The following is a 25,848-nucleotide window of genomic DNA, read 5'->3' as shown; positions in this document are numbered from 1 at the left end:
GAGGGTGTGGGCGGTGAGTCGATTAAGCGAACAGAAATCAAGTGAGTAATGGCCGAAACAGCTCTTGCATGGCAATTGACCGCCTACCCGTTTCCCGCTCCTCGTTGCTCTTCAGATGCCCATAATGAGTTGCCAATCGGGTATTCACTAAGCCAAAACTTAAAAAAAAAATGGGATAAAATGGTTAAAAGCAATCACCGCCTCCCCAGCTCCTAGGCTCCGAAGTGGGAGGCGGGAATCGAAATTTGGCAAATTGAAGTTTCTCGAACTTTGTCATAAAATGAAATTGCAAGAAAAATCAACGGATAGGATAATCAGAATAAGGACGAGCGGATGCCCCATCAAAAAAGGGCCATACTATGTACATTTTTATGTGTATATGTATGTGAGGCAGAGTCGGAGTGTCCTTTTTCAGCCGTCCATCCTTTTCCGACACGAATTTACCAATTTATTATGCGTGGTTTCTTTTATTTGGCCAACTGGCTGACTGTCTCTCTGACTGACTGACTCTCTCACTCCCCCTTAAGGTTAACAAGCAAGAAATGTCGCCAATCAAAGGGAATATCTCAAGCCTCATGCCGTTAGCTGCAGGCAAATGCAGATTAAGGGAATCAAAAGCTTATAATTAATCAGATTTGCCATTAAGTTTGAGAAATCGCATGCGATTTTCTACTGTTGCTTCTGCTACAAAAAAGGTCTGCCTCCGTTTCTGAGCTGTGTTTTACGAGACAACTGTTCCCAGTTCCCAATGCCACTGTTCCGGCTGTTCTACTGCCACTGTTCTCGGGGGGCCTGTGAGCCAACTGTTGGCGCTTTTGGTTGCCAATTCGTTTTGAAAATTCTGCCGCGTCGGTCGTGGTTCGAAGGCGCACGTAACGGTACTTGCCGACGGCGCCAGTTGAGCATAACGGTAATTCTGAGTGGGAGTGCAAGAGTGTGTCTGTGATAGCAAGTGCAAGTGCGAGTGGGTACGAACGTGTGTCGTCGTGATCGCCGGGAGTCGCAACAGCAGCTGTTTCCGCCATTTTCCAAATGCATTTTCAGTTCCTGTTGAGTCCTTGCGCTGATTAAAAGGATAACTGCGAGAGCAACTCGAAACCAAGCAGTACAAGTACTACTCGCATGACAAGTTTCATCATTGATATTTAAAACTGGCGCTCGACACAGCTACGTGCTCTAAGCCAAAAATACACAAAAAAAGCCCAATAAAAGAAACAAAAACAGCTACTTAGTGTAAATAATATTGTTCGCAACAAAAAACACAAAACGCGAGTGCATTTCGTTATGAATTCTCGGATGCAAGACGAGACGAGTGTGAATGTGTTTTATGTGATTTTATAGTGTTTTCTTAGGGCCCTGGCTGAGAAATTCCTTATTTCGCAAATTTGCAATTTCCCTCATTAGCAAACCATTCTCTGCCCTGTCAAAGCCAAATAGCAAAAACACACACAATGAAAATAGAAACCGCTTTGACAAACTGCAATTTTCATAATTGTTCCGCTGTCAGAGTGGACATATGCAAAAATAAACATATCTGTTTATAGATGCATCCGAAAACATGATGTCAGCCAGACACAATTCAATTTCTTTGGGTTTCATTCTCATTTTTAGCAGGGATTTAGTCTGTTTTTGTGTGTTGTGTTTTTGCCTTGCAATGACAGCAAATAATTGTTTTGCCATAAATTGCCAGCTCACATTTTGTTGCCAAATCATAGGCCATCGACAAATAAAACATATTTCAATCAAATTCCAGCGCAAACAAACTATTAATTTTGCAAGCCCGGCTTAGCAACGCCCAATCGAAAAGATCAACAGACAACTCTGAACAGACTGCAGTATGGAGATTTTGGCCAAAATGCGTGCAATTACTCAACGCATGACAACAAATTAATTGGCCAGAAGAGACTGAGAGCGAGAACGAAAACGAGAGCGACGAACACAACCCGCGGCAACAAGTGGGGAGGCCCACAAAAATTATTGCAATCCGGCGAGCCGGTTATCACGCCTGCAAGTGCATCGAAATAAAAAAAAAAACACAAAAAAATAAATAAATACAAAAAATAAAAACCAACAACAATTGCGGCAAAAACTTGACCGATTTTCCGAGCCATTTGGCGACGGGCCGCCTGCTAATCTCGCCCAGAAAACTCGGCTCACAATCGACGTTGTGATGATTTATGCAGGTGAGTCTGCTGGAGCTAAATGCTCTATTTGAATATAATATGATCAGCTTTTAAATTTGGCTACAGATTAAAAACTAGATTAATATTAAAACTTATATATGTACATATATCTTAGTTATTGGAGATCATGTTAAAGTTCATTTTGGGACTTATTTCAGAAAATATTTTCAAAGAACTTTCTTTCTTAAAGAATCATTTAAGAATTAATCAGAATAGAGTTCAGTGGTCTTCCTTTTGATGATAGAAACTTTTTTAAAGAAACTCAAAGCCTTCCTGATTTCCTAATTTTATTTTGACCGATTCCTGGATCGATTTCAGCGGACAACCCCAAGCACTGGTTTCAGTATTGAAAGCAAGCTTTATTGCCAAACGAAAAGGGCTATAAATCCAGAGACTCAGTTAATTACAAACCCATATCAACATCCATGAAGGCGACGACGTAATTAGCCAGAAGGGGCCGGGGAAGGCGCGTGGCATACAAATTACGAAGCAAAACGGAAAAATTCGTCAAGTGTTTTGTGCATTTTTGCGGGTTTTGCCTTCTTTTGTTATATTTATATATATATGTTATTTTTTTCACACGGAGCTTAGCACGTGCCCCTCCGCATTCGGTTACAGATTCTGTTTATTCACTTTCGGTAGCCTAATTAACTAAATTGGTTGGCTTGTTGACAATGGAGACTGAAGTACTTGGCCAGAGAGTTCGGGCCATCTTCCCTTTTATTCCAGCCGGGCCAGGCCCTTCACGGCATAGTGTGAAGCTTTGCAGACACAAAGGCCAGTTGACAGGTGAAACGGGGCCAAACAATGGAAATTGTTTTGACAGGTCCTCCGAGAAAGGCCGAGAAACGGCCCAATAATGTGGACAGATGGGTAGGGCAGTCGGAGGGCTGGGCTGTCAGGTCGGACATGCGACGAGGCAAATGTAGCAATAAATTAGCTTTTTAAATCTATCCTAATTCATTTTAACTTAAATTGAGAAATACAGCAGACCCTTTGTCTTTTATTTGGCGACACTCAAGTTGAGTTACGATTATATGTGACTGCAGTCACGATTCTCTGACATTCATTACTGCAGCTAAGGGTTCGGCTGATAACATATCAAGGTGGAAAGTTTTCTTCTTTACCCTGAAAAAGGTTGAAATACCTTACACTAATTTGAACAAAAATAAACTATATTTTATTGGTTGTAGACTCCTTAAAATGTATTACTTTTTTGGTCTCAATGACAGAATATTTTATTCTTTGCCTATGTAGTCCAGAAAGCCCTTCTAAACATGCTATTTCCATATGAGTAATACCTTTAATGCCTTAATACCTTTCAATTTGTTACAGTAAAAATTATCAAAATTTGGTCATTTTAAATTCAAGATAATTCAAAATAGTATTAGAAATATAACAATTTAAAAGTTATTTTAGGTTTTGAGGTAATCACGTTTGGGCCAACATTTTTTCGAGGCCTGACCAAACATGGTACGAAATCCAAGCCTAACATAATTCTGGGTTTTGTTCAGCACTCTGTAAAGGCATTCAAATTGCTTCCTTGTCCAGAGAAAATAACAATGCCAACCTACGTGCATAAGCCATCGAAACCCGAGATTCTTTCGCCCTGTCGAACACAAAAGAGCGTCAACATAGAATTGTGCAACAAGCAGAGCAGGGCTGAGCAAATTACTTGCCACTTGGGTCAGGGGAGAGCTTAACTTTACAAACAAAAGGAAAACACAAACACAATCGGATGGTTTTAATGGAAGGTATGGGACTGGGGGGCAAGCCCACACGTACCTTGAAATAAAACAAACCAAACCAGTTGAAATATATTAATGGGGCGGGCATGAAATTGTTTTAGGTGTTTGCTGCCACTGTGTTGGCATTAAACTTGGCATTAAATAACAATAACTCGGCAATAAAATGGGACGTGCGGGGTAATATGCAGAAACAACCCTTTCACTTTCACTTCCACTTTCACTTTTGGACTGTTCTTTTTGTTTTTGCTTTTGTTTTCGCAGTCCTGCCCCTATTTTTGCGCCTCCTTGCAGCTTTATTGCGAAGTTCTCACCTCGCTACCTGCTGGCACACGCGTCGTATGCGCAATGAGGCAAGAGACGGCCCATGTAACGACAAGAAAACAATGGCAGACACACGATATTGCGTATACGACGTGTGGACCGACACCTTACCAAACAAAAAAGAAGCAAGAAAATGTCTGTGAGAGCGTGCGAGACTCTTTGAATGGAAAGTATCTGCTTAATGTGTTTAACACTCAGCGAGCACTTTTTATGACGCCTCCATGAAAATGTTCATCTTTGGCAATGCTTTTTTTTCGTTTTGTGTTGTTTTTATTATTTGGCTCCTTGGGGGCAATGATTAAGTTTTGTTGCTTAGGTGGATGGCAATCAAATTCTCCATGGCGAGATCTCGTAAAAGTTTTGATTGACACGCAGTGGCCTGCAAATTAACAGCTCATTGCAATGCAGCCACAAAGTGAAAGCCAAATGAAGCATGAAGGGAGCAGGGACCCGGGAGCAGATACCCGAGGGCAGGGTGACTGGAACGGAAATGAGTTCACTGCTCGTGGCAGGCTTAGCTCTTGAAAAATCACCTAATTCATTTAAATAAGCACGAAAAGCACGAAAATGTCGGCCCCGAGAGCGGAGAGCCAAGAGCAAGGAAACGCTAGCAAGTCCATTTGCTAAAAAAGGGACGCTTGGCCTTGCCATCTTAGGCTTGGCTTTTATCTGTGGAAGTGCCAACGAGGCGCGGCGAGGCGATGCGGGCGAGGCTAGGAGTCGACAAACTAATTTAAAAATCCACTTGCTAAGCGTTTCCCACCTCCACGAAGGATGCCTTCCTTTATGGTCCATCGACCGGAGAGGCCACTCCACTCTCCCGGGGGGGGCTAGGCTATTTATTTTTTCATTCCCTGCCTTTTATGATGATTTTGCACTGCGTGGAAATAGTAGAGCAAACATTTTAGCCCCCAAGTGTTTAAATATAAAACGGAAATGAGCTTTACTCCAGGACCTCGGGCACTACGGTTCTCCGGTTCTCCGGCTCTTGAGCTCTCCAGTTCTCAAGTTCTTCAATTCTCTGGCCCGGTTTTCTGTTCCTTTTCCAATGAGACGTGCCAAATGAACTGAAGGCTCGCAAAAAAGTTTCTGGGCAAGAAAGTTGGCCGAGGGAAATGCTAATTAATGACTGCAACTTTCTTCGCCAGACACTTTTGAATTAATTGCACACCTCCATACCTCCACAGAGGCTATGCCTCCATACAAGCCAGTTCATTTCGTTGGCCCTGCTATTTTTATTGCCTCTCATCTGACATTCGAGCGAAAAGCCAGACACGAGCCATGTTTGGGATACCAACGCCCCATTCCGCGCCAGAATAGTACTGATTGTGAACCAAACCAGACGATAATAAAATTGTATTTGCGATTGCTCGATTGCTGAATTGCAATGAATGCAAAATGAAATACATATACATACGTCGGAGAATCCGACTCCTCGGATATGTAAAAGAAATGCAATTTATGGATTTGATTTCAATTGTTTTGTCATTTTGATTGGCAGCCCGAATTGGCAACACAACCCATGGTATGCACTCATGGCAGATCCGACTGTCAGTTTTCCAGCCGTTGGCTGACAGGGCCAGACTCTTGTTCTCAGTCTTGGCCCGAAATCAATTTGTTTGATGCCAAATTAGTCGTGAGTAAACTTTAACCCCCGCTCGGTGTTGACAATGGGGAATTGAATGAATTGAAAATCGAATTTGTTTCCTGGATGGGTGTGCGAATAGTTAATTAATCTAATTTGCAGCTTGCTTTGTTTGCCATTACGTGCGTGTTGGCCCTAACTCCCCTTCTGCCTCCAGCCCAAACGCAAACAAACCTGCCTCTGTGCAACCGTTCATGCATTCACGATTGTGACATTCATTAGTTAATTGATCAAGCGTGGCGAAATGTGCCACTCTTGGGGCTTTTCAGTTCATTCAAGTAGTTTTCGGTCAGTGAAAGTTTGCTTTTCAGCCATGAAAATTATTTTGCGACCAACACGAATTATATGTCCCAACAAAAAAGCAAAAAGCTGAATTGCAAAGGCTACAAAAAAAGGAGGAGAATTCAGATGTGCAGAAGCGAACATAATGCGACAGTAGTAGAGATAGTCAGACGCAGGCTTGAATGGCGAAATGTGCGATGCGAGGATGCGAGCCATATACTATTGTATATCCTGCTCACATATGGCAGGACGATTCCAGCGAGAGTGTCTGCAAACAGAAAGCCAAAGTGCCCAAAGCGTTTTCACAGTCAATTTTGTATGTAAAGGCGAAGACAAGACAACGCCTGACACGTTTGGGCTAGGCAGAGGCTTGCTTCTGGCCGGGATTGGGCTGGCTGGCTTATGTTAGTGTAGATTTTTATACATTCGTTGTGCCTGGCACATAAAACCCTTTGTTGGCAAACCCGAGTGGATGTGTGCGTATTCGGTGTCTGCATTCAGGACGGCAATAAGCATGAAAGCCATTAAATTCACAGACACACACGAAACTGTGGCCATAGTTGAAGTGGTCTTGCCTCGTAAAAACCTTTAAAATGGCACAAAATTAAATCAAATATATAAAATGAAACTTTTTAGTACCGAGCCATTTTAAAGCCTTTTTGGACTAAAACATATCCTCGCATTAAACACGAAATCCATTAACAAAGATACGAAATTCGAAATGAAAATGTGATTACGTTCCAAAAATAGATTATTTCCGAAAGCAGATTTATTTTAATTCCCGGAACATTAATATAATCCTCTGCCTTAAAGCCCTCAAACACAATTACTTGGAAAAAATCAACAAACCCGATATCCCCTTAAAGCATTTCAATTATTTTCAACATATTCACGGATATGACGGGCCACAAATAAATACGTTAAAGTAAATCCCATTTGGCAGACAAAAACACTGGCCTGGGTAAACAAGTTGCAAGTTTTTACCATAAAAGAATCACAATTTGTGTAAAAAACGAGGTAAAAATAGAGAAATGTGAGGCCCAGAAAAGCAAATGTAATGACACTTAAGTGGCCCTGAATCTCTATCTTTTTGCAGTCGACTGATTTTGACTTGTTTTTGGCGGTGACTTGGTGGAATATGACGCATGTGGTCTCATTATAAATGTTTTAGCGATTTCTTTCAGCGACTATTTGAAAGTTACAACACTTATCAGGAGCCAGGTATTCATATCCGGTTGCTCAAATTAATGGTACTTTAGTGCTTGTGCTTTCTGGGAACGCAATCCCAACTAATCCCGCTGGAGAAATTAAGCCTTTCATGTCGGTGGTGCGCCCTTTTGACGCATTTGGCAGACAACTAATTAGTTGGCACAGCCAGACCATAAAACTATAATAAACGGTTTTGCCTCTAATTTTGCAGAAGCGGCTAAAAGGATAAAAGTCGACTCTGCTCATGACATGCAGTATGCACACGTTGAGCTCCCCAAGCGGGGTCTTGATTTAATTTAGCGTGTGCACAGGTACAAATGATAAACGGAATTATTATGCAAATGCTTGTTAACTTAAATATTGACATTTTTGTGCTATTTAATCACACGGCTTTATGGGAGGGATATGGCTTAAAAATGAATCAATGCTGTCGTGTCTGGCAGTCGTAAGAGGGCCAGTATGAATGTTATTTCTTAATAGGTGTCCCCTCTAGATGGATCCTGGGTGTGCCCTGGCCGTCAAAATGAATAAAAATTAGCCCGGAATAGGGCGAGCGAATGCTGAATGTCATTAAATACGAATTATGGTTATTAGCGAACTTCGGGCCAAATAGGCTGGTCCTGACAATGATTTGACCTTCTTGGGCCAAAACGCGCAGAAAATTTAAATGACGCATTGGATCCTGGAGAGGGGATTATATATTTTTTATACACAGAAGTATATATCCAACTGCTTGACCAGAAGAGTGATTTGCAGATATTTCGGGAACGTGGCCTTATTATAATATTCCCATTAAATATGCGTGAACGCGCCAGGAGCGTTCCGCCCTCGACTTTGCAACGCTGACAGCCGCTTCGGTTCAGCCACCTCGGACAAGTTATTAAACATTGATTACCTATCGATTTTATTTCCATACTCTCTTTTTTTTGTGGGATTTGAATCTCCCATTGTGGGGGTGTGGGTGTTTGAAATGGAAAAGCAGAAGGTGCCAGAAAATGCAAATTACCTGTGAAAATGCAATTTCTCATCTTTTCACAGTTGTGGCCACGCAGTTTGACATTTAATTTTCAGAAAATCGGACCTCGTAGTCCTTGAAGGGCATCTGGAAAATCTCTTCCTGTCCGTTGGACTCAGTCGGAGAAAAAGTGACAGCCTGTGAAATGAGAGTGGCGCATATCCAAATGAATAAATTGAAGATAAAGGCTATCAGGTGGGCTAGGCCTCGGGGATAATGGAAGTTTCGCCTGCCATTCGGCGGAAGCTGCAGATCCTCTCAATCCAAATCGAGTTATTTGTCAGTTACTTGCTAACAACTTACTTATTTATTTATGTTCTGCACAACTTTTCAACCAAAGTCGGGCCCTGAAAAGTTCCATCCACTCTGGCATAACTTTCCGGTGAGGCAATTAGCAAATTCTGATAGCTTTTGTCAGCTAACAATGCAATCTGGCGACATTTCAGAGAAAAGCGATTGGATTTATTGATTGTCATCCAAGTGGCTGCCAGAACTTTGAAACTCACACTGTATTCCATAAAATAAAATGTATCAACTGACAAGTTGACACTCCATGGCAAATATTGCGTATACGCCACGTGATTCATAAAAGTCCTAACTGAATCTATTTCTTGTTATTCTTTTCAGTTTATTGGGAATGCACAAATAATTGACAACCGAGTGTTTGTTTGAAATGTAAGCCACGACGCGTGCAAACAACACTGTAAACAGTAAACATAATATTGAGAATCTCGATTTGACTATTCGTGGCACAGCCAACAGGCAGCCAGGCAGTGAGTCAGTGAGGCAGACGTGTGGCATATTGACACTGACCCCCTACAGGAACACAGAGAGCGAGTGCCCCACCGATTTGCTGTTCGGGGTCTGGATGGAGGCAACTCCCAGGTGCCGGGGCCCCCGAGACGCGCACGGTTCAACTGAAGCGGCATCGGAAGTGGCGGCATCGGCATTGGCATCAGCATCGTCAACGGTATCAATATCGGTATTGGCAACGGTATCACAGCAACCACAGCATCAACACTGGCTGCCACATCAACAACATGGCCATAAAGCAACAGCAACGAACAAACTGTAATTCATGGTTAAAATTGCCCAACAAACTGCTGATATTGGTAAGTGGCAGGGTGGCAGAATTCCATGGAAAGAGCTTTATTAATATAAGGTCTTGATTATGACTTTGTTTTCCTAAAAATACATTTTTGCCCGGTAAGGTTTTTAGTTAACTTTTGTATTAAGCAAGTCGTATTTTCCTTAAAGAGTTAGAGAAAATATCCTAAATTCTAACGTTCTAGGTCGTAGAAATCCGATTCCCCCGACAGCCGAGGAAAAAAGAGCAATCAATCAAAAAATTTGCCTGCGACTCTATTTGTTCAAAGGACTCGTGAGGAATGGAATGCATGTCGTGCACAATTAGTCAAGCTCGTTGTAGAAGTTGTGCTGTGTGTTAAAAATTTAGTTGGCAACATTTCCTGTTATTATTTCCGCTGCGCGTTTCCGCTGTGGCACTGTGGCATAGTGGCACGCACGTCCTGCCATGAGGTAGGAGTTTGGGCTCCCTCCGGGGCTCATCGGAGCATGTGGACTAGGAACCGGAACTGAGAAGGCAAGGACTCTGAGTCCTGCAGTGAAAAGGCAGAAGTTGCACTGCCTGTGACAGTTGTAGGCACGTCCTAGATTTGGGACACAGCAGATGTCAGTTGCACATTTCGCCAAAGGCAAATACTCTCATGTCCTCTGTCCAAGGAGAATGTTGCAATCAACTTTGACACACTGCCATGTATTAGTGTATGTGCCCGACATTGATTATCTTGTAGATGTTTGTTTGCATATAGAGCTGATGATTCCCCCAAGTCCTTGAGTGTGGGCGGCAATAAACCCGCTGAATAAATCTGCATGAGAGATCAGGAACTCTGTCACTTTTATGTGCCTCTGGCAAATGCTCCAGACTCCACACTCACAGGCTCGTAAAACTCCGAGGAAAGTGAAAATGTGGGTATCTGTTAATGGCCCAACTACTTAACATTATCAGCCAGCTAAGCCATTAATTAAAATTTAATTACTTGGAGTCATTTTCATAATAAATTCTAGGCTATTCAGCCCAGAAGGCACAAACACTCTTGAGGCCTCACCAATCTCGGCTTTTAGACAAAGCCTGAGGACATCTGTCATTTGCATTTGATTTCTAGCCAAGCCTTTGTTTTAATCCAAGCTAGCTAAAGGGGATTATCAAGTGCTGTACTCAGTGCTCCCTGAAGCTGTGGCTTTAAGGCCTCTATTTTGTGAACATCCTCTACCAGCTCTACTCGCGCGCAATTATCGGAATTAAATTAAAAGTTTTTGCGGCAACTGGCGACAGGCAATTGCAGTTGGCAGAAATCAACAGGCCGCAAAATTGTTTTATCTGCGTGGGAGTTGCTTCTGTGGTCGTGTTTAATGGTCCGGTTTCCGGTCCTGCTGGGCCACTGGAAATTGTTGCGAAATTCCGCGTTTTAATCCAACTCATTTGGCGCCCAAAACTACGGGCCCGGCTAATTGGTGCTAACTGGTTTTTGTGCAACCATTTTGCGGTCCACTAAGCTCATTTCTGCGAAAATGCTTCCCGGAAGAGTTTATCACACAGATTACTGCATTAAAGTTTGGACACAAAATAAAATTCTCCATAGTTCACAAATCGAATATAACTATTTTCTACTTCGCACAAATTCTAAAGAAAAACCATCTGTCAGAAACTTTACATTTCCGATACACAAAAAATATTATTAAGAAATAAGAAAGTCTGGCTCTGACATTAAATTTTCTTTACAGAAATAATATTTCTCTGGAAAATTTATTTTTCGCCCCTCAGGTTTTTCATTTCTTTGCTTTCTTTGTGCCACAAAAATTGCATTTAAAAGTAGTTTTCTAGGCAAGGTGAAGTGCATTTTCATATTTCGGCTTTGTCATTTGTTTACTTTGTAATAAAGGAATTTTAAATTGTATTTATAATTAAAAGAAGCATTTATTTGACAAATAATTTCATGAAATTGGTAAAAGGACCTCAAAAAATGAGTCCTTAGAGATAAACTCAAAGAAAAGGCATTGTGAATTCATAAATATGATTCACGGGAACTTTTTTACGCCTTTTGACAATTTAATTTCTTCCAAAGGACTCTGTAAACTTTTTAATGCTGCTGTAATTAAATTTAATTGGCTTCAAGCCCGTGGGTCGCACACATTTAACATTTCGCTCTTTATGTCATCGTCAACTAGGCGTATGCGTAATGGCATATCAAAGGAAACCTCGGCTACTTATACTCTTCCTTAGGTTGGCTTAGTATGGAAATTCAACAATTTATGGAAGAAAAGCATTTTTCTTCGAAAAGGATTTCAAGATTTTTTCTAGAAAATATTACATTAATTTTTTCCCATTAAACTTTAAAGGGCAAACGTGCCCGGAAAGTTTCCGAACAAACTCCACGGCCATAAGGGTATAAGCCAAAGTAAACAAAATCGAGCATACGCAGCGTGGGCGTAGGCGGCGAGTGAAAAGCTTTTACAACTCGGTTTAAATGCCAATTATTTATTACACTCGGCAATTTAATGTCGGCGAATTTCGGCGTGCAACTCAATTTGGGGCGCTCCTCATTATTAGCTGCCACAAAGCAAATTTCGGCATGCAAATTTTGTGCGCGCGGAAAATGCCATCCAAGTTAGAAAGAGACCCGTGCCCCGGAGCGAAAATGCTTTTAAACTTAACAAACGGAACTCGGGCTCCTCCTTGGCCTTTGCACTTTGTTTGTGATGTGTCATGTGAGTAATTTATGCGGCCCTCGTAAACGCACCACCCATCCTGATTGGCTTTATTGTGTGATACACCACATGGCTGCCAATCCACAGGCACTGCCACTGCCACTGCCGCACTTTGATTAACCGTAGCATGAGTGCCCTAAGGTCGGGCCAGTCAAGTCACTCAATATTGGATAACTTTTGCATACTGCACTCCAAGTCAAGTGCAATTGCCTTGAACTTGACCCCTAATCAATGATTTGGCAGCTATAATTTATAAATCGATACGAGACTCTACGGGCAATTGACTTTGTTATTTTGTTTGTTTTCAAAGGGACATGTGTCTGCCTTCTGCATTTCGCATTCTAAATTATTAAAGGATAGGTATTTTTACATACGAAAATATTTTCGAAAATCCAACCAGGTGTTCCCAGTCCCGAGAAGACTTTTGCCAAACGCTTAGATCCACGGTTTATTATTTTCAAAGTCTTTAAGCAAAAATATATTATAATCGATTTGTTGCGTGATGTGAATACTTCATAACTGGCAATTACCCCAATATTCCAAACCAAAAGCCGGGCAGGCCAAGAAGGTGGAAGCTATTTAGGTTTTTGGAAGCAGAAGGTGCGTGCCTGGCAGCCGGCCGAGCCATTAAAGTCAAAAATAATTTCAAATATCGATTAGTAACCAAAGTGGGCGCGGATATTGAATGAGGCAATGGACTCGCTTTATGGCAGTTGATTGCTTGTTTAGCTGACATTCTGAGTTTATCGAGCATCGTGATGTAACATAATGGGTATGCGTCTCCTCTTTAAATCAATACATTCTCCATTGTGTCGCGTAATAATTGAAATGCATGCCGATTCATTCATAGATTCACTCAGCAAACACACACTCGCATATTCACACACATTAACTATAAACGACCGCAATTAATTAAGGCAATTAAATTGCAATGTGCAACTGCAACTGAATACCAAGTGGCATCATATATGCGGCGGCTCACCACCTCCTCCTCCAATTCCGAGTGAACCCTCGCTGGCAGTAGTTATGTTTCCGCCGGCACTTTATTACCCATTACTTGTGCAGGTCAGAGGATTATTCTTCGAGGGTCTGGAGATTCTACCTCCGTTTTCTTGTAGATTAATTAAGCAAATATGCTTTGTGCTTTAGGTTAGTTCCTTTTCTGCTCTATTTTTGGAGCAATTTTAAAAAGTTTTCTGTCTCTAATTAGGACTCTAGAAGAACCTGTTTAAAGTTGTTTGTCTCAAGCATTTTTCCTTATTAACCTCTCCAATTTGCTTAAACAAGTTTCTAGGAATCTCCATTGTTTCCGAAAGCAGAGCAAAGCCTTTGGCAATTGGCGCCCCACGCACATTTTCATTTAATTCTCATTTCGGTTTCCCTTATTTTCCCACAACATTGTTCATTATTTGTGTATTTATAGACCAGTCTTTTTATAAATTAATTAGGCACGCGAAACCCGGGCTGTTTCGGCAATTAGGCGGGCAATCAGACGACCCGGCTAATGCTTCTTATTTTTGGCACCGGCAGGTGGTGAACAAGGATACACACCCATCTCAAAAGTACCGCCATGAATGAGACAGAGTGCGAGGATCTCATCAAATCTGTGAAATGGACGGAACCAGCCAACCTGATCTCCCTGGCCATACTCGAGTTTATCAACGTCCTGGTCATTGGCGGCAATTGTCTCGTCATCGCCGCCGTCTTCTGTTCCAACAAGCTGCGGAGTGTGACGAACTTCTTTATTGTCAACCTGGCAGTGGCCGACTTGCTGGTGGGTCTGGCGGTGCTTCCCTTCTCGGCCACCTGGGAGGTCTTTAAGGTAATTATAAATCAATATTTCATTCCGGCTGATGAGCTTACTGAGGTCGCTTTCCAGGTCTGGATTTTCGGCGATGTGTGGTGCCGCATTTGGCTGGCCGTCGACGTCTGGATGTGCACGGCATCGATCCTGAACCTGTGCGCCATATCCCTGGATCGCTATGTGGCGGTCACACGACCCGTCACCTACCCAAGCATCATGTCCACTAAGAAGGCCAAGTCCTTAATCGCCGGCATTTGGGTTCTCTCATTTGTTATTTGCTTTCCGCCGCTAGTCGGCTGGAAGGATCAAAAGGTAAGTGTCCAGGACACAACTGACCACGGGCCGGGTGCGATAAATGGCCGGAGGAAGTGCGGTGTGTCTCTGCCAACAAAATTGAAAGTCGGTTAACTGTTTTTAGCACGCTCCGACCTCAAGTCTCATAAAGAACAAAAGGGCCGGAGTGCCGGAGTTGTGTGTGTTTTTAGAGCCGCAAACTGTCGGGCTAAGCTCTTGGTTTTCTGCCCACTACCCACTGTCATTGACACCATTTTCGTGGGCTCGAAACTTTTTGGCCAACTGAGTCATTTGTGCCAAAATTGCCGTAAAACAAGACATGGGGCTTGTCCTTTTGTTTGGACATGGTACACGGGGCAGGCCCCCTAATTCTAATTTCAGCACCCAATCCCCTGGGATGATGATAATAATGATGTGTTATACATGGAAAGGCGGAGAATTTATGGGCTGGGGATAATCAGATCCGACAGAATAGCAAGAATAGCGACCCACCGGAGGCAGTTTGTGGCGCAGAGTGTTGGGCTTCAACGTAATGATTCCAGGGGCCTTTTTCAGCCCATAGCTGCACTCCACATTGTAAATTGTATCTCCCGGATAGTCCCTTCGATGGGGCATGCCCCGCAATTCCATTCACGACTGCACCCCGGCTGAGTGCAAGTGAATGGGCCACGTTTGAATGGCTGGCATTCAGCTCGTTTCCTGTAAGCCAGTAAGGCAGCAAACGTATTGAAACTCGGAATTATCGATTATTATTACGCTGCCATATTTCCACTTCGTGCGATTCAATTTCGATTTGGCTGCAGCCCGACGGAAAAGGATGCGAAGGCCCAACATGCCGGCACACACAGCAGTCGCGGCGGATCTGGATCAGAGCCGGAGTCCAGGGCTTTTGGCTTTTTGTTAATGCCACCTTTTTCGGTAATATTTATGCGCAACACGTCGGCGAATATCTCTGGCAATATAGCCCCTTTAAGTTGCATTTTTATTGGCTTTTTAGCCAAGTGAACACACGGAGTGGGGAGACACGCAAACGGAATCTTAATGGGATCCTTGTGATATCAAGTGTCATCCGATGATACCACTTTCGGTGTTTATCATTTCAGGCCGTTGTTCAGCCGACCTATTCGAGGGGAAACTATACGCTTTTCTACGCCACCACGATGTCCAGCACGGAGGATGGTCAACTAGAGTTAGATAGCATTAAGGAACAGGTGGAGGGGTCCTCGCCCCAGCCGCCGCAGATGTCACAGATGCCGCATGGCAACGCCTACAATCCCTACGATCCCGATTTCGCCCCTATCGACGGCTCTGCAGAGATTCATATCGCCGCCATTGGCTCGACCACGAGCACTTCGACTTCCTCTCCCATCACAACCACCGAAACGGAAATGGACTACGATCTGTTGAACTCGCCGCCCCAAAACAAGCCACAAACGATGTCCGGCAGCTGTCCCTGGAAGTGCGAACTGACGAACGATCGTGGGTATGTCCTGTACTCAGCCCTGGGCTCCTTCTACATACCCATGTTCGTGATGTTGTTCTTCTACTGGAGGATCTATCGGGCAGCCGTGCGCACCACCCGGGCCATCAACCAGGGCTTCAAGACCACCAAGGGTAAGTCCTGCAGCTACACTGCACCCTGCTCCACATTCGTAGTTAACCGAGAAAGTCACAAAACCCACAAATCTCATTTGGACACGATATGTTTGAACCTTGTCACCCACAATTTGTCCTAACTTGTGCGTAGCTAACAGTATGGTTTTGAAACTCATCCGTCTCTACCAACCAATATACATACATACATATAATATATACTCGTTCGAAAGTAATCACGTAGCTTAGTTCATTTTATTAAAGCTTTGATATCGATTGCTAAACCAGTTTTCAAATCTCTCAACGTGTAGTCAATAGTGTGACGTCCCGTTTGTCCCTTTTTATTTCTTTTGATTACCGAAAAGTGTACAGACTTACACCGAACATGTCAGACACCCTCACCACCTCGTTATTGTCCTGGCCCATGTCCTTGTCCTTGTCCCTGCCTCAGTCCTTGTCCTTGCTAGTCCCTTGTTAGTCCCTTTCTGATATGAATAAATTGTCGGAGAAGTAAATAACAATTCGCCCCGTACGTGTTTGTCCCTCGACCGAGCTAAGCAAATACTTGTATGAGGAACTGTATAAATCGACAGCGGCGGCAACAAAAAATAGACTATTCCAACTAAATTTACATTCATAAATAACTACTCATAAACCTCCGCACATGTAAGCCAACCAGCATACCATACATACTATACATTTATTGTCGGCATTCTGTTTTTGTGTTCTGCACATAAATAAACACGATAAATAACCTGGAAATGAGTAAAAATAAAAAATACTTAAAGTTATACATATGCATATACACATAGCGAGTGAAAATAACAGATCCGGATCTAATATAAGTCAACCAACCAACACCCTAAATCAAAAACTTTTAAACTCTGTACAAAACAGATAAACTCTAATTCCTTGTAATTAAAATCCCCCATAGAATTACTCAAATGAATGTCACTACAAATTAGCATCAGAAAAGTCCTAATTAATTCTAATTAGTTTAGTTTACCCATATAAGCGATACACACATAGTGTGATAAACAAGGCCCCTCCAAACAAAATTTGTGAATAATCTCTACCCTGAAAACCCACTTCCCCAAAGTCTGTTTAAAAACCTTTAAGATCATATACATTTTTTGAAATTATCGCAACATTATATCAGTCACATGCCACGCCGAAGAAGTCACGCATCATAATTAGCATTATTTTCCGTGATGGGCAAAAAACAAAAAATCGATGAATGCTGAGGAAGCACATCAAACAAATCGGCTTAGATAAAAAGGCGGCCAGGATTAAATAAGAGGGATTTTGCCATTAGAGCGGGCCAGGAAACATGAAAGAGGCTAAGAGACAGGCCACGAAAAAATGGGAGCTTGAGCTAGTAGCTTCCTTGTGGCGCCTTGTTTGCTGTCTTTGCAAATTTGTATTTTCTTGGGTTTTGTCATTTTAGGCCTCGATGATTCAACTACCAAGTCCCCGAGTCTCTTCGGTGACGGTGATAATCCCCTGGAACAGATTCTGTTTGAAGTTCGAGTGGTCGCATTAAACTGGCAATGGCATTGGGTGTTTATTTTAATATACTCGTATGTGGCCCATTACTCGGCCAGGGACGCAGCGCACTTTGTTCCGCGTGATCAGCTCATTGGGCACCCACTGCTGGAATATTCATATATCCATATTTTAGCTAACCCTGGGCACGCATTCGGGTGATAATATGCAGTGGCTCAGGCTCCCAAACGGGCCAACTACCGGGCCAACATCCGACCAAATCTGACTGCTTGACTGTCTGACTTCCGGGCTGACCGACTACTGACTTTATCCCGAAAATCAATAGCCAAGTTAGGTGGAAATCAATTCCATGCACTGAGAGAGTAAAGGGATTTTTAGAACAGTCCCAGTTTCCATATGGAATCCTCTTCCGAAAGGAGAATGCATTTCGAGCCAGAAGCTTAAGGTTTAATTCTGCCGTTGACATTCCTGGCCCGTTGCCTTGGCAGTTGTTTTTGTTTTGCCACCGTTGTGTCGTTAGTTGGCGCCATTTTGAGCACAAAGCTCAGATTTTTCCAGGAGGAGGCCACACCCACACCAAGGCCCACAACCACCACACCCCATGGCGTATGGCAGCCTTGAAATATGCTTTGTCTATATATATATTCACATACAAACTTATGGCCAAGTTCGTTATAGTTCTCCGCATATATGGGCCACTTGCATGTGCGTGCAAAAAGCCTGAAAACGCCCCGTGACACAATGCGGGTAGTGCTGATGCTTTTTGCCTAGTTTTTTGATTTTTTTTGGAGGTAGAGCCCCTTGCCCACGCGTCATTTTAGTGGCTTTTGAAGGTAATCAAGTTTCAAGTTCAAAACTTGGCCGAGGTTCACGGCAGAGACCGCCTCGGAAGAATGTGTGTGAACGTGGACGTGGACCTTCTATGTTATTGTTGGACGGGAGGCTTTAGAAATTTGTGAAAATCGTGTGGTGGCCCTGGCCCTGTGTCAAGAGCAAACTTTTGTGAGAGAGCTGCCGCTGGCAGTCTTGCTCTTGACTTGGAGCCACTTGTCTCCTGTCCCGACCAGGCCAACAGGCCACCAGGCGACCAGTCGGTCACCGTTGAAAGGTCAACAATTACCCGCATGCATGTCCACGAATGATGTCACTTTGGAGGCCAATTGCCTCGCCACCAAACTATTTAATCGCGATTAAATGCCTTTCAATTAAAAGCCCACAAAAATGTCGCGGCCGAATCGCAAATTACAATTAAATTGAACCACGACCGCAACAGTGTCAGGAGGGTGGAGGACTTCATATGAGATATGCGATGTGGGATTATCCTTAGTGGCAAACAAAAGTTACACGCGCCCATTTATTTGAATAAGAACGCTGCTGGAACCGAAATATCCGCAGGCTTTTCCATATCTTTCATAATATTTTCTTGCTTTATTTCTTCTTATTTACATACATTAGGATATTTTCGTTATATATTTGTATACAAATTGTTTGTTTAACTTTCATTTTTCGGGGGCATCCGAGGCGAAAAAATCAATAGTGTACCCTTTTTTATTTACAGTTCTCGGTATATGCCGGGCCTTCTGTTTGTCTTTCCTTCTGGCAAACAATATTGCTTCTCGATGGGTTTAATATGGTTTATGCAAATGAAAATGTTTTTCTTTTCGCCTTGAATTAAGATAATTCCGGTGAAAGTTGGGTTTACTGACGCAATACATATGATACTTCGAGGAGAACACATGGAAAAATAGAAATTGACAGAGTAGAGAAAAAAACAGGAAAAATAATTGCCTAGTCTATTAATACTCGACTGTAACCAATTCTAGGAAATCGATTGATACAATTAATTTACTGAAAATTGTCAGGACAGAAGGCGACATTTCTCCTACCATTTCAACGTCATTTGCGACCCACATAGCCCCAGTTCCCCATTGGTCCTCCACCCCACCATTGAATAACTAAAATAAAATTAGGAAAACCAAGCCGTTCCTGGGGAGTAACCAAACAGACAAATTAAATTGTTACCCCAAAACTAAAAATATCTATAAAATGTGAATAAAACCCAATTGCCCTGTTTCTAAAATCTAGATTTAGTCAACCAAATTAAATACCAAATGAAAATTAATTAACTTTAATCATTTGATCAACTCCAAATGTTTTGTACGTTTTTTCTTGTACTAGATTTTGATAATGGAATGAGTCCCTTTTTCTCTCTCTATAAATAATATTGAATATTTGTACTTGCGAACGTAGAAATACATTTTATTATATTACTTGTAAGTTTATTCCACCTTTTTCCAATCTGAATGTAACAGTTCGTAGTTAGTCATTCGCTCTCTGTGAAGTGTGTGAAGTCGATCAACATATGTTTTATTACCCTAATCAAGAAGAATTGTTTCTTGCATCTGATTTTTAACGAATGTATCTAACTACTCACCTCAAAACAAGATACGAAGTAAGCCACAAGTCGTCCATCTAACCACATGTCCATGTACTATACAAGCTGAATGTCTACATACATGTTTCCACACTCGCAATTCCCACCGATCTTAACCAGAGTTGGGCCACCAGAGTGGCAGCCGCGAACGCTGAAACCATTGTTTCCACATCCTCCCAACCACTAATTGCAGGCAGTCCCCGCGAGTCGGGCAACAACCGCGTCGACGAGTCCCAGCTTATCCTGCGCATCCACCGCGGACGCCCCTGCTCCACGCCCCAGCGCACCCCGCTCTCCGTTCACTCGATGTCCTCGACCCTCAGCATGAACAGCAACGGGGGCGGGGGCGGAGGAGGCACTACGGTCCCCACCTCTGGGGAGGATCACCATCAGAGCGGCACCCCCAAGCGCGCCACTTCAATGCGGGTTTGCCGGCAGCGGCACGAGAAGGTGGCCATCAAGGTCTCGTTTCCCTCGTCCGAAAACGTCCTAGACTCAAGCCACGTCCAGCCGCCACACACGCCCCATTACGCGGTCATCAGCAGCGCCAACGGCGGCCGGAGAGCCTCCTTCAAGACGAGTCTCTTCGACATTGGCGAAACCACCTTCAACCTGGACGCGGCGAACCAGACGGGAGCAGGCGACCTGGAGACGGGCCACTCGACCACCTCGCTGGCGGCCAAGAAGAGGGCCGGAAAGCGCAGCGCCAAGATCCAAGTGAAGCGCTTTCGCATGGAGACCAAGGCGGCCAAGACCCTGGCCATCATCGTGGGCGGATTCATAGTGTGCTGGCTGCCGTTCTTCACGATGTACTTGATCCGGGCCTTCTGCGATCACTGCATCCAGCCGACGGTGTTCTCGGTGCTCTTCTGGCTGGGCTACTGCAACTCGGCCATCAATCCGGTGATCTACGCCCTGTTCTCGCACGAGTTCCGGATCGCCTTCAAGCGCATCGTCTGCCGGTGTGTGTGCACCCGCAGCGGATTCCGGGCATCGGAGAATTTCCAGATGATAGCCGCCCGGGCTCTGATGGCGCCGGCTACGTTCCACAAGACCATATCCGGCTGCTCGGACGACGGCGACGGCGTGGACTTTAGCTGACTAATCGGCAGCTACGAGCCGGGTCCGTTGCAACGCACCGCCTCCCTGCCGCAGGAGGGCGAGGTCGTTGAATCCGGTTCGGGGTCGGGACGACGCATCCGACGGGGAGGCTTCTGCAAGGGTCGCGTCCTCTAGGGGACAGTGCATTTCCGCTTTTTGATACGTTTCTTTTTAAAGCACCGCTACAAGCCCACTTCTCAAGTATCAAAAAAAAAAAAACAAAAACTGTCAGTATTCGCATTGAACGACGTTGTAACTGTATGGCAATAATTTTCATGTATTTACCTTAGATCTAAGGCTATGTTAAACTACTTATACTTACCTTATATGAGATACAGATACCAATACCGATACAGATCACTATGAGATACACAATCTAGATACGTAAGCCAGTTGTTTTCAGTTTACAATGTTGTGTGTAAAAAATGTAAATGTTTTAGGCGGCATATTAGTTAAAACCAGAATTATATAAATGAATGTATATGTATGTGTGTATAGCAGCTGCGTAAGTCGGTTGCATTTTCAATAAAACTTAAATCAAACAACAAGCAACAAACAACAAAAGCAAACAAGAAGCAATCAATGCCAAAAACATGTGCCGACCATGAAGACAAAAATTGGCAAGGACATTGGCAGCATTCCAAATTGTCTAATCACAATTACCTGGACAGTCGAACCTACGCTTTTTGTTTTTATTTGTTTTTTTGAGGAAGAACTTTGCTTTAATCTCAGAGCTTTCAAACATTTTTCTATTAAACTCTCTACTAAAAGCATTGCGGAAAACTTAATAGAGTTTTATACAGATTTGTAGCAGCTCTTTGTCTTTTAAAGATATATAAATTATAGATATTGTTCTGGCCACTTAAATCATAATCATCATAAAGCCTCGTTGCTGGCCACTCTCGTGTTGAGTCAATATTAAATTCTGCTACCAAATAATGCATATGGTCCTTAAACCTCGGCTCGACAATAAGCCAGCATTTAATGCGGCTCTCTGGCAAAAAGCAACAGCTTCGGTAATGGCAGGAGTAAAATATTGCATTACTGTGCCGATTATTCATTACTCGTCGCGGGTCGAGTAATGAAAATGTATTCAGCAGTTAAACGTGCGTATGAGTAATAAATGCAAAGCAACTGGAGGCAGTGAGCATATGCCAAGCGAGAGAGGATAGGAGGAACAAGGATTATGCAAATGTGTGTGTTAATGAAATGAAGTTCGCTTTGAAGGCGGCTTAAAGGCGACTACACTTCTTGGCGCGACGGGATGGGGGATCAGGGCCAAAAAAAATGTAGCAGGGAGGAATACGACAACACCGAGTGCTTGTCGCGTTTATGGCGAAACATTTGCATAATTACGCGTTTAATTTGCTAAAGTGCAGGCAGGCTGGCAGAGGGCCAGCTCCGAGAAGTAGGCAGTGGATTCTGAGTGCGTGCGTTGCGTGCACCAGGGCGTATGAGCGATGTTCCACGATACAGAAACATACTACAGAAAATAACAAGCAATAAACTACACCACGGACTTTTAATTTCCTTTGTTTTGATTTAGTTTCTAGGACGAGGACCTAACACCCGAAACTCTTGTTTTTGTTGTCCTTGCAACAGGTTCAAAAAATAATTATGCTTATGAATTAGTTGGGAAGGCCTTTAAGACATTTAAGGATGATAGGAAGTTAGGAACAAAACCGGTTAGCATTCGAAACCTCTGTTACAAAGTAGACTGAAAACTAATATCTTAATCTTTTCCTCCCAACTCTTAGGATCCAAGGGCATTGGGTCCCGATTCGAAGAGCAACGCCTGACGCTGCGCATTCACAGAGGACGCGGATCCAATCAGCAGGACTCGATGCACAGCAACGGCAGCACTCAGAGCACCACCACCACACTGGGGACTCCGTCGCCGGAACGGCTCTCCAAGTACGCCACCCGGCGGATGCACCACCACGACAAAATCAAAATCTCCGTCTCCTACCCGTCCAGCGAAAACATAAGCGAGTTGGCCGGACACGGAGATGAGCGCCACGAGCGTCGTCCTTCCGGAAATGCCCTATTTGCCGTACATTACAATGGAGCCAATGGACGCGAGTCAACTGAATCGCATCTCTATCGACAGCAGCAGCAACACGGCGGAGCCAGTTCCTGCTACCTGCAGGTGGGGAAGGCCTTGCCGGAACTGGCCAGGCGGCAGAGCAACACCAGTGAGGGCGGTGGCGGAGGAGGGGGATCCGGTCACAGGCCGGCCAACAAGAAGATGGGCCGGCGAAACATCAAGGCCCAGGTGAAGCGCTTCCGAATGGAGACGAAGGCGGCGAAAACCCTAGCCATCATTGTCGGAATGTTTATCTTCTGCTGGTGCCCCTTTTTCACGATGTACATCATCCGGCCATTCTGCCAGGACTGCATCGACCCTCTGCTCTTCTCCGTGCTCTTCTGGCTGGGCTACTGCAATTCGGCGGTGAATCCCATGATCTATGCCCTCTTTTCCAAGGACTTTCGCTTTGCCTTCAAGAGGATCATCTGCCGATGCTTCTGTTCGCGGCAGTCGGTTTCCTTGAAGAGTTCCCGTCGCGGCTCCGACATGTCCGCCATCCGGATCCGGGCCAGGACGCCGAGCATCACGCCCAGTGCAGCAGCCCATAGTTTCGGGGACGAGAGCGAACTGCACCACTCCGAGATGAGCAACGATCCCAGGTGACGTTCGTTCGGGCCCAGCTCAAGCTCTCAGAGTAGCTTGGGCGGGTTGCGGAAGACGAGCCTGAAGGTGCCCGTCTACGAGATTTGCCATCCGCTGGTCATGGAAACGGCCTGCTACTCCTACGTCGAGGCCACCGGCGATGCTTCTACCTCCGCCTCAGTTGGTGGCACCGGGGGAGGGAGCGGCTCAAAGCGGACGCAGTTGTAGCCGCGGGAGCTGCTGGCGCTGCGAAGTCTGGGGGGCGGAACGCATGTTCCGCCGGCGCGGCGACCAAGACGCATGGTCCGGGTGGAGTACAGCGATGCCAGGGTCTAGAAGGATATCGAAGGAAGCAAAAGGGTACAGTGTCAAGCTGAGGAAAGAAAACATTTCTGATAAATGCTGTATATTTTCAAAAACTATTTTTTCTCAGTGGAAGCACTTATTCCTACTTCGAAGGAAAAAAAGTCTCCTTCCACTGGCAGTCAACAGAAAACCGAAACAATCCTTTGACATGACAGGATGTGGGAAGCGAAGTGATTGCTTAAGGATTTGGCTTTGAAGCCAAAACATTTGTACATAGAATCAGACATCAGGTAACCGAGTCCTGTATCGATTTATACTTTTAGCTAAAATTGCCAAAAGGACGAGGCGAACTGTGTATTAGAAGAAATAGAAGAGAGAAATAGAAGAGAAAGTCTAGCTAGGATAACGCTGGCATTTGAGAGTTGTACCTTTAAACTTCCGTATTAATTATTATATATCTGGTTGTTAACACTAAGCAGAAACCAAATTGTTGCTAAACGCAAATAAAACATTACCCAGTGCTAAAAAGTAAAAATAAAAAAGTTGTAACAAAAACAAAAACTCGTACATAGTAAATGTTAATGTTGTTCTGATGAATATGCATACCCACTACCTATCGGTGTCACAAAAATTCATGTTAAATGCAATAAAACGAGTCCTTGCCTACCAAACATAATGTATACATAATATATACGAATATACGATCCTCAAGTTAAACGTTTTCTGTGCTACAAAATACAACAAACGGAGTTTTATTTATTCGGTGCCTTAAAGAGTGGTAGTTCCCTCGTGGAGGTCGCCCCTTGGAGGGTAAAACGGACAACGGGGTTTTAATTAAGCGGAAGTACTCGCAGCGCAACAAAGTCGCCTCCGAAACAAAGAAGGTAAGTGCGATAAAAAGAGTTGCAGCATAAAGGAATGGCTTTGGCTACAAAGGCCAAATTAAAAGCCGGAACGCTCGAGGCACTTCCGCTAACTGAATTAAAGGCTCAAGCCGAGTGCCGAGTGCCGCGCATAACTTGAAAGGACTCTGGAATTGATGTGTACGTCTTGGTGTGTGTGTACCCTGAACACATTCCGTTTGATTACTCCCTCATGCGGCCACATAAAATAGACAAACACGAAATGAGTCGGCTGGCAACTAATTTATGCCTAGCCCAGAGATTCCCCGCTTCCGACTAACTAAGCAACTCCCCCAGAAATCCAATTTATTTGCTTCACTTTCCGCTACAAGAAAGTGTTTTATTTGATGGAAATCAATTGATAAAACGCATTAACTTGGAGCTAAAGTTTCAGGGCCCCCACCCAGCCACCAGCCCCATAAAACCGGCATTCAAGAAGGGCCAGGACGAGGCCATCACCGTCAGATAACGTAGACTGCCACGGAGCCAAAGTTTGGCTATTAACCTAAACAAGATATCGGAAGTTCCAACCAGGCGCTTGCCAAGATTCATTCTGCTGGCTTAATTAATCAAATTTAATTTAATTTTCGATAAAATTCCAAGGCGTCCCACGAAAACAATTTCAATTTCAGCATGCACCTTGTTTTGGCCAATTTGCCATGAAAGTTTGCCATGAAATACCATGTATACACGAACAATTTGCATAAATGTGGCTATAAACTGAGTGCCCTGAAAGCAGGTACATAGTTAATAATTGTACCACAAAATGGAAAAGTACGAACAAACTGGTTAGACGGCATAAATTACAAAAGTTTCTGATTTCATTATGCTAGGACCCCACACATTAACAGAAAACAAACAGCTAGGACCAAAACAATCCATTCTGGACTCCAGACTACGTTTGGGAGCCTTTAAAAATCGGATCCTGGGGAATCCTTAAAGGAATTTAAGTGCAAAGTTCACATGCGAACGGCTATCCGGCTAAGAATCAAATGGGGCAGTGAAGCATGCCCCGTGCTCTGTCTGAGTGCTCTTGGCTTTGAGT

At 43.8% G+C, this 25,848-nt stretch overlaps 1 protein-coding gene across 3 annotated transcripts; it reads left to right on the top strand.

Annotated features, from left to right (window-relative positions):
• Positions 1 to 834: 834 nt before the first annotated feature.
• Oamb (Octopamine receptor in mushroom bodies) lies at positions 835 to 23,946 on the top strand. 3 transcript variants are annotated; one of them, XM_017246712.3, is made up of 7 exons: positions 835 to 910; positions 1,754 to 2,183; positions 9,031 to 9,515; positions 13,723 to 14,014; positions 14,072 to 14,308; positions 15,394 to 15,904; positions 22,682 to 23,946. In XM_017246712.3, the coding sequence occupies exons 4-7, from the start codon at positions 13,763 to 13,765 to the stop codon at positions 23,614 to 23,616; spliced, it is 1,935 nt and encodes a 644-aa protein (XP_017102201.2). In that variant the 5' UTR covers positions 835 to 910; positions 1,754 to 2,183; positions 9,031 to 9,515; positions 13,723 to 13,762; the 3' UTR covers positions 23,617 to 23,946. The 3 variants fall into 3 exon arrangements, with proteins under 3 accessions (XP_017102201.2, XP_070137687.1, XP_017102204.2); XM_070281586.1 differs by lacking the exon at positions 22,682 to 23,946 and adding an exon at positions 20,017 to 21,488; XM_017246715.2 differs by lacking the exon at positions 22,682 to 23,946 and adding an exon at positions 19,835 to 19,860.
• The last annotated feature ends 1,902 nt before the right edge of the window (positions 23,947 to 25,848 follow it).

This window comes from Drosophila bipectinata, chromosome 3R, assembly GCF_030179905.1.
Source record: "Drosophila bipectinata strain 14024-0381.07 chromosome 3R, DbipHiC1v2, whole genome shotgun sequence".
Taxonomy (NCBI): Eukaryota; Metazoa; Arthropoda; class Insecta; order Diptera; family Drosophilidae; genus Drosophila; species Drosophila bipectinata.
Note: the sequence above shows the minus strand (reverse complement) of the source record. Positions and strands in the feature narration are given on the sequence as shown.

Coding starts and splice junctions, on each gene's coding strand:
- Oamb (XM_017246712.3), top strand. CDS start 13,763: ATGAATGAGACAGAGTGCGAGGATCTCATCAAATCTGTGAAATGGACG. Junction 14,015..14,071: donor CCACCTGGGAGGTCTTTAAG/GTAATTATAAAT, acceptor GTCGCTTTCCAG/GTCTGGATTTTCGGCGATGT. Junction 14,309..15,393: donor TCGGCTGGAAGGATCAAAAG/GTAAGTGTCCAG, acceptor TTATCATTTCAG/GCCGTTGTTCAGCCGACCTA.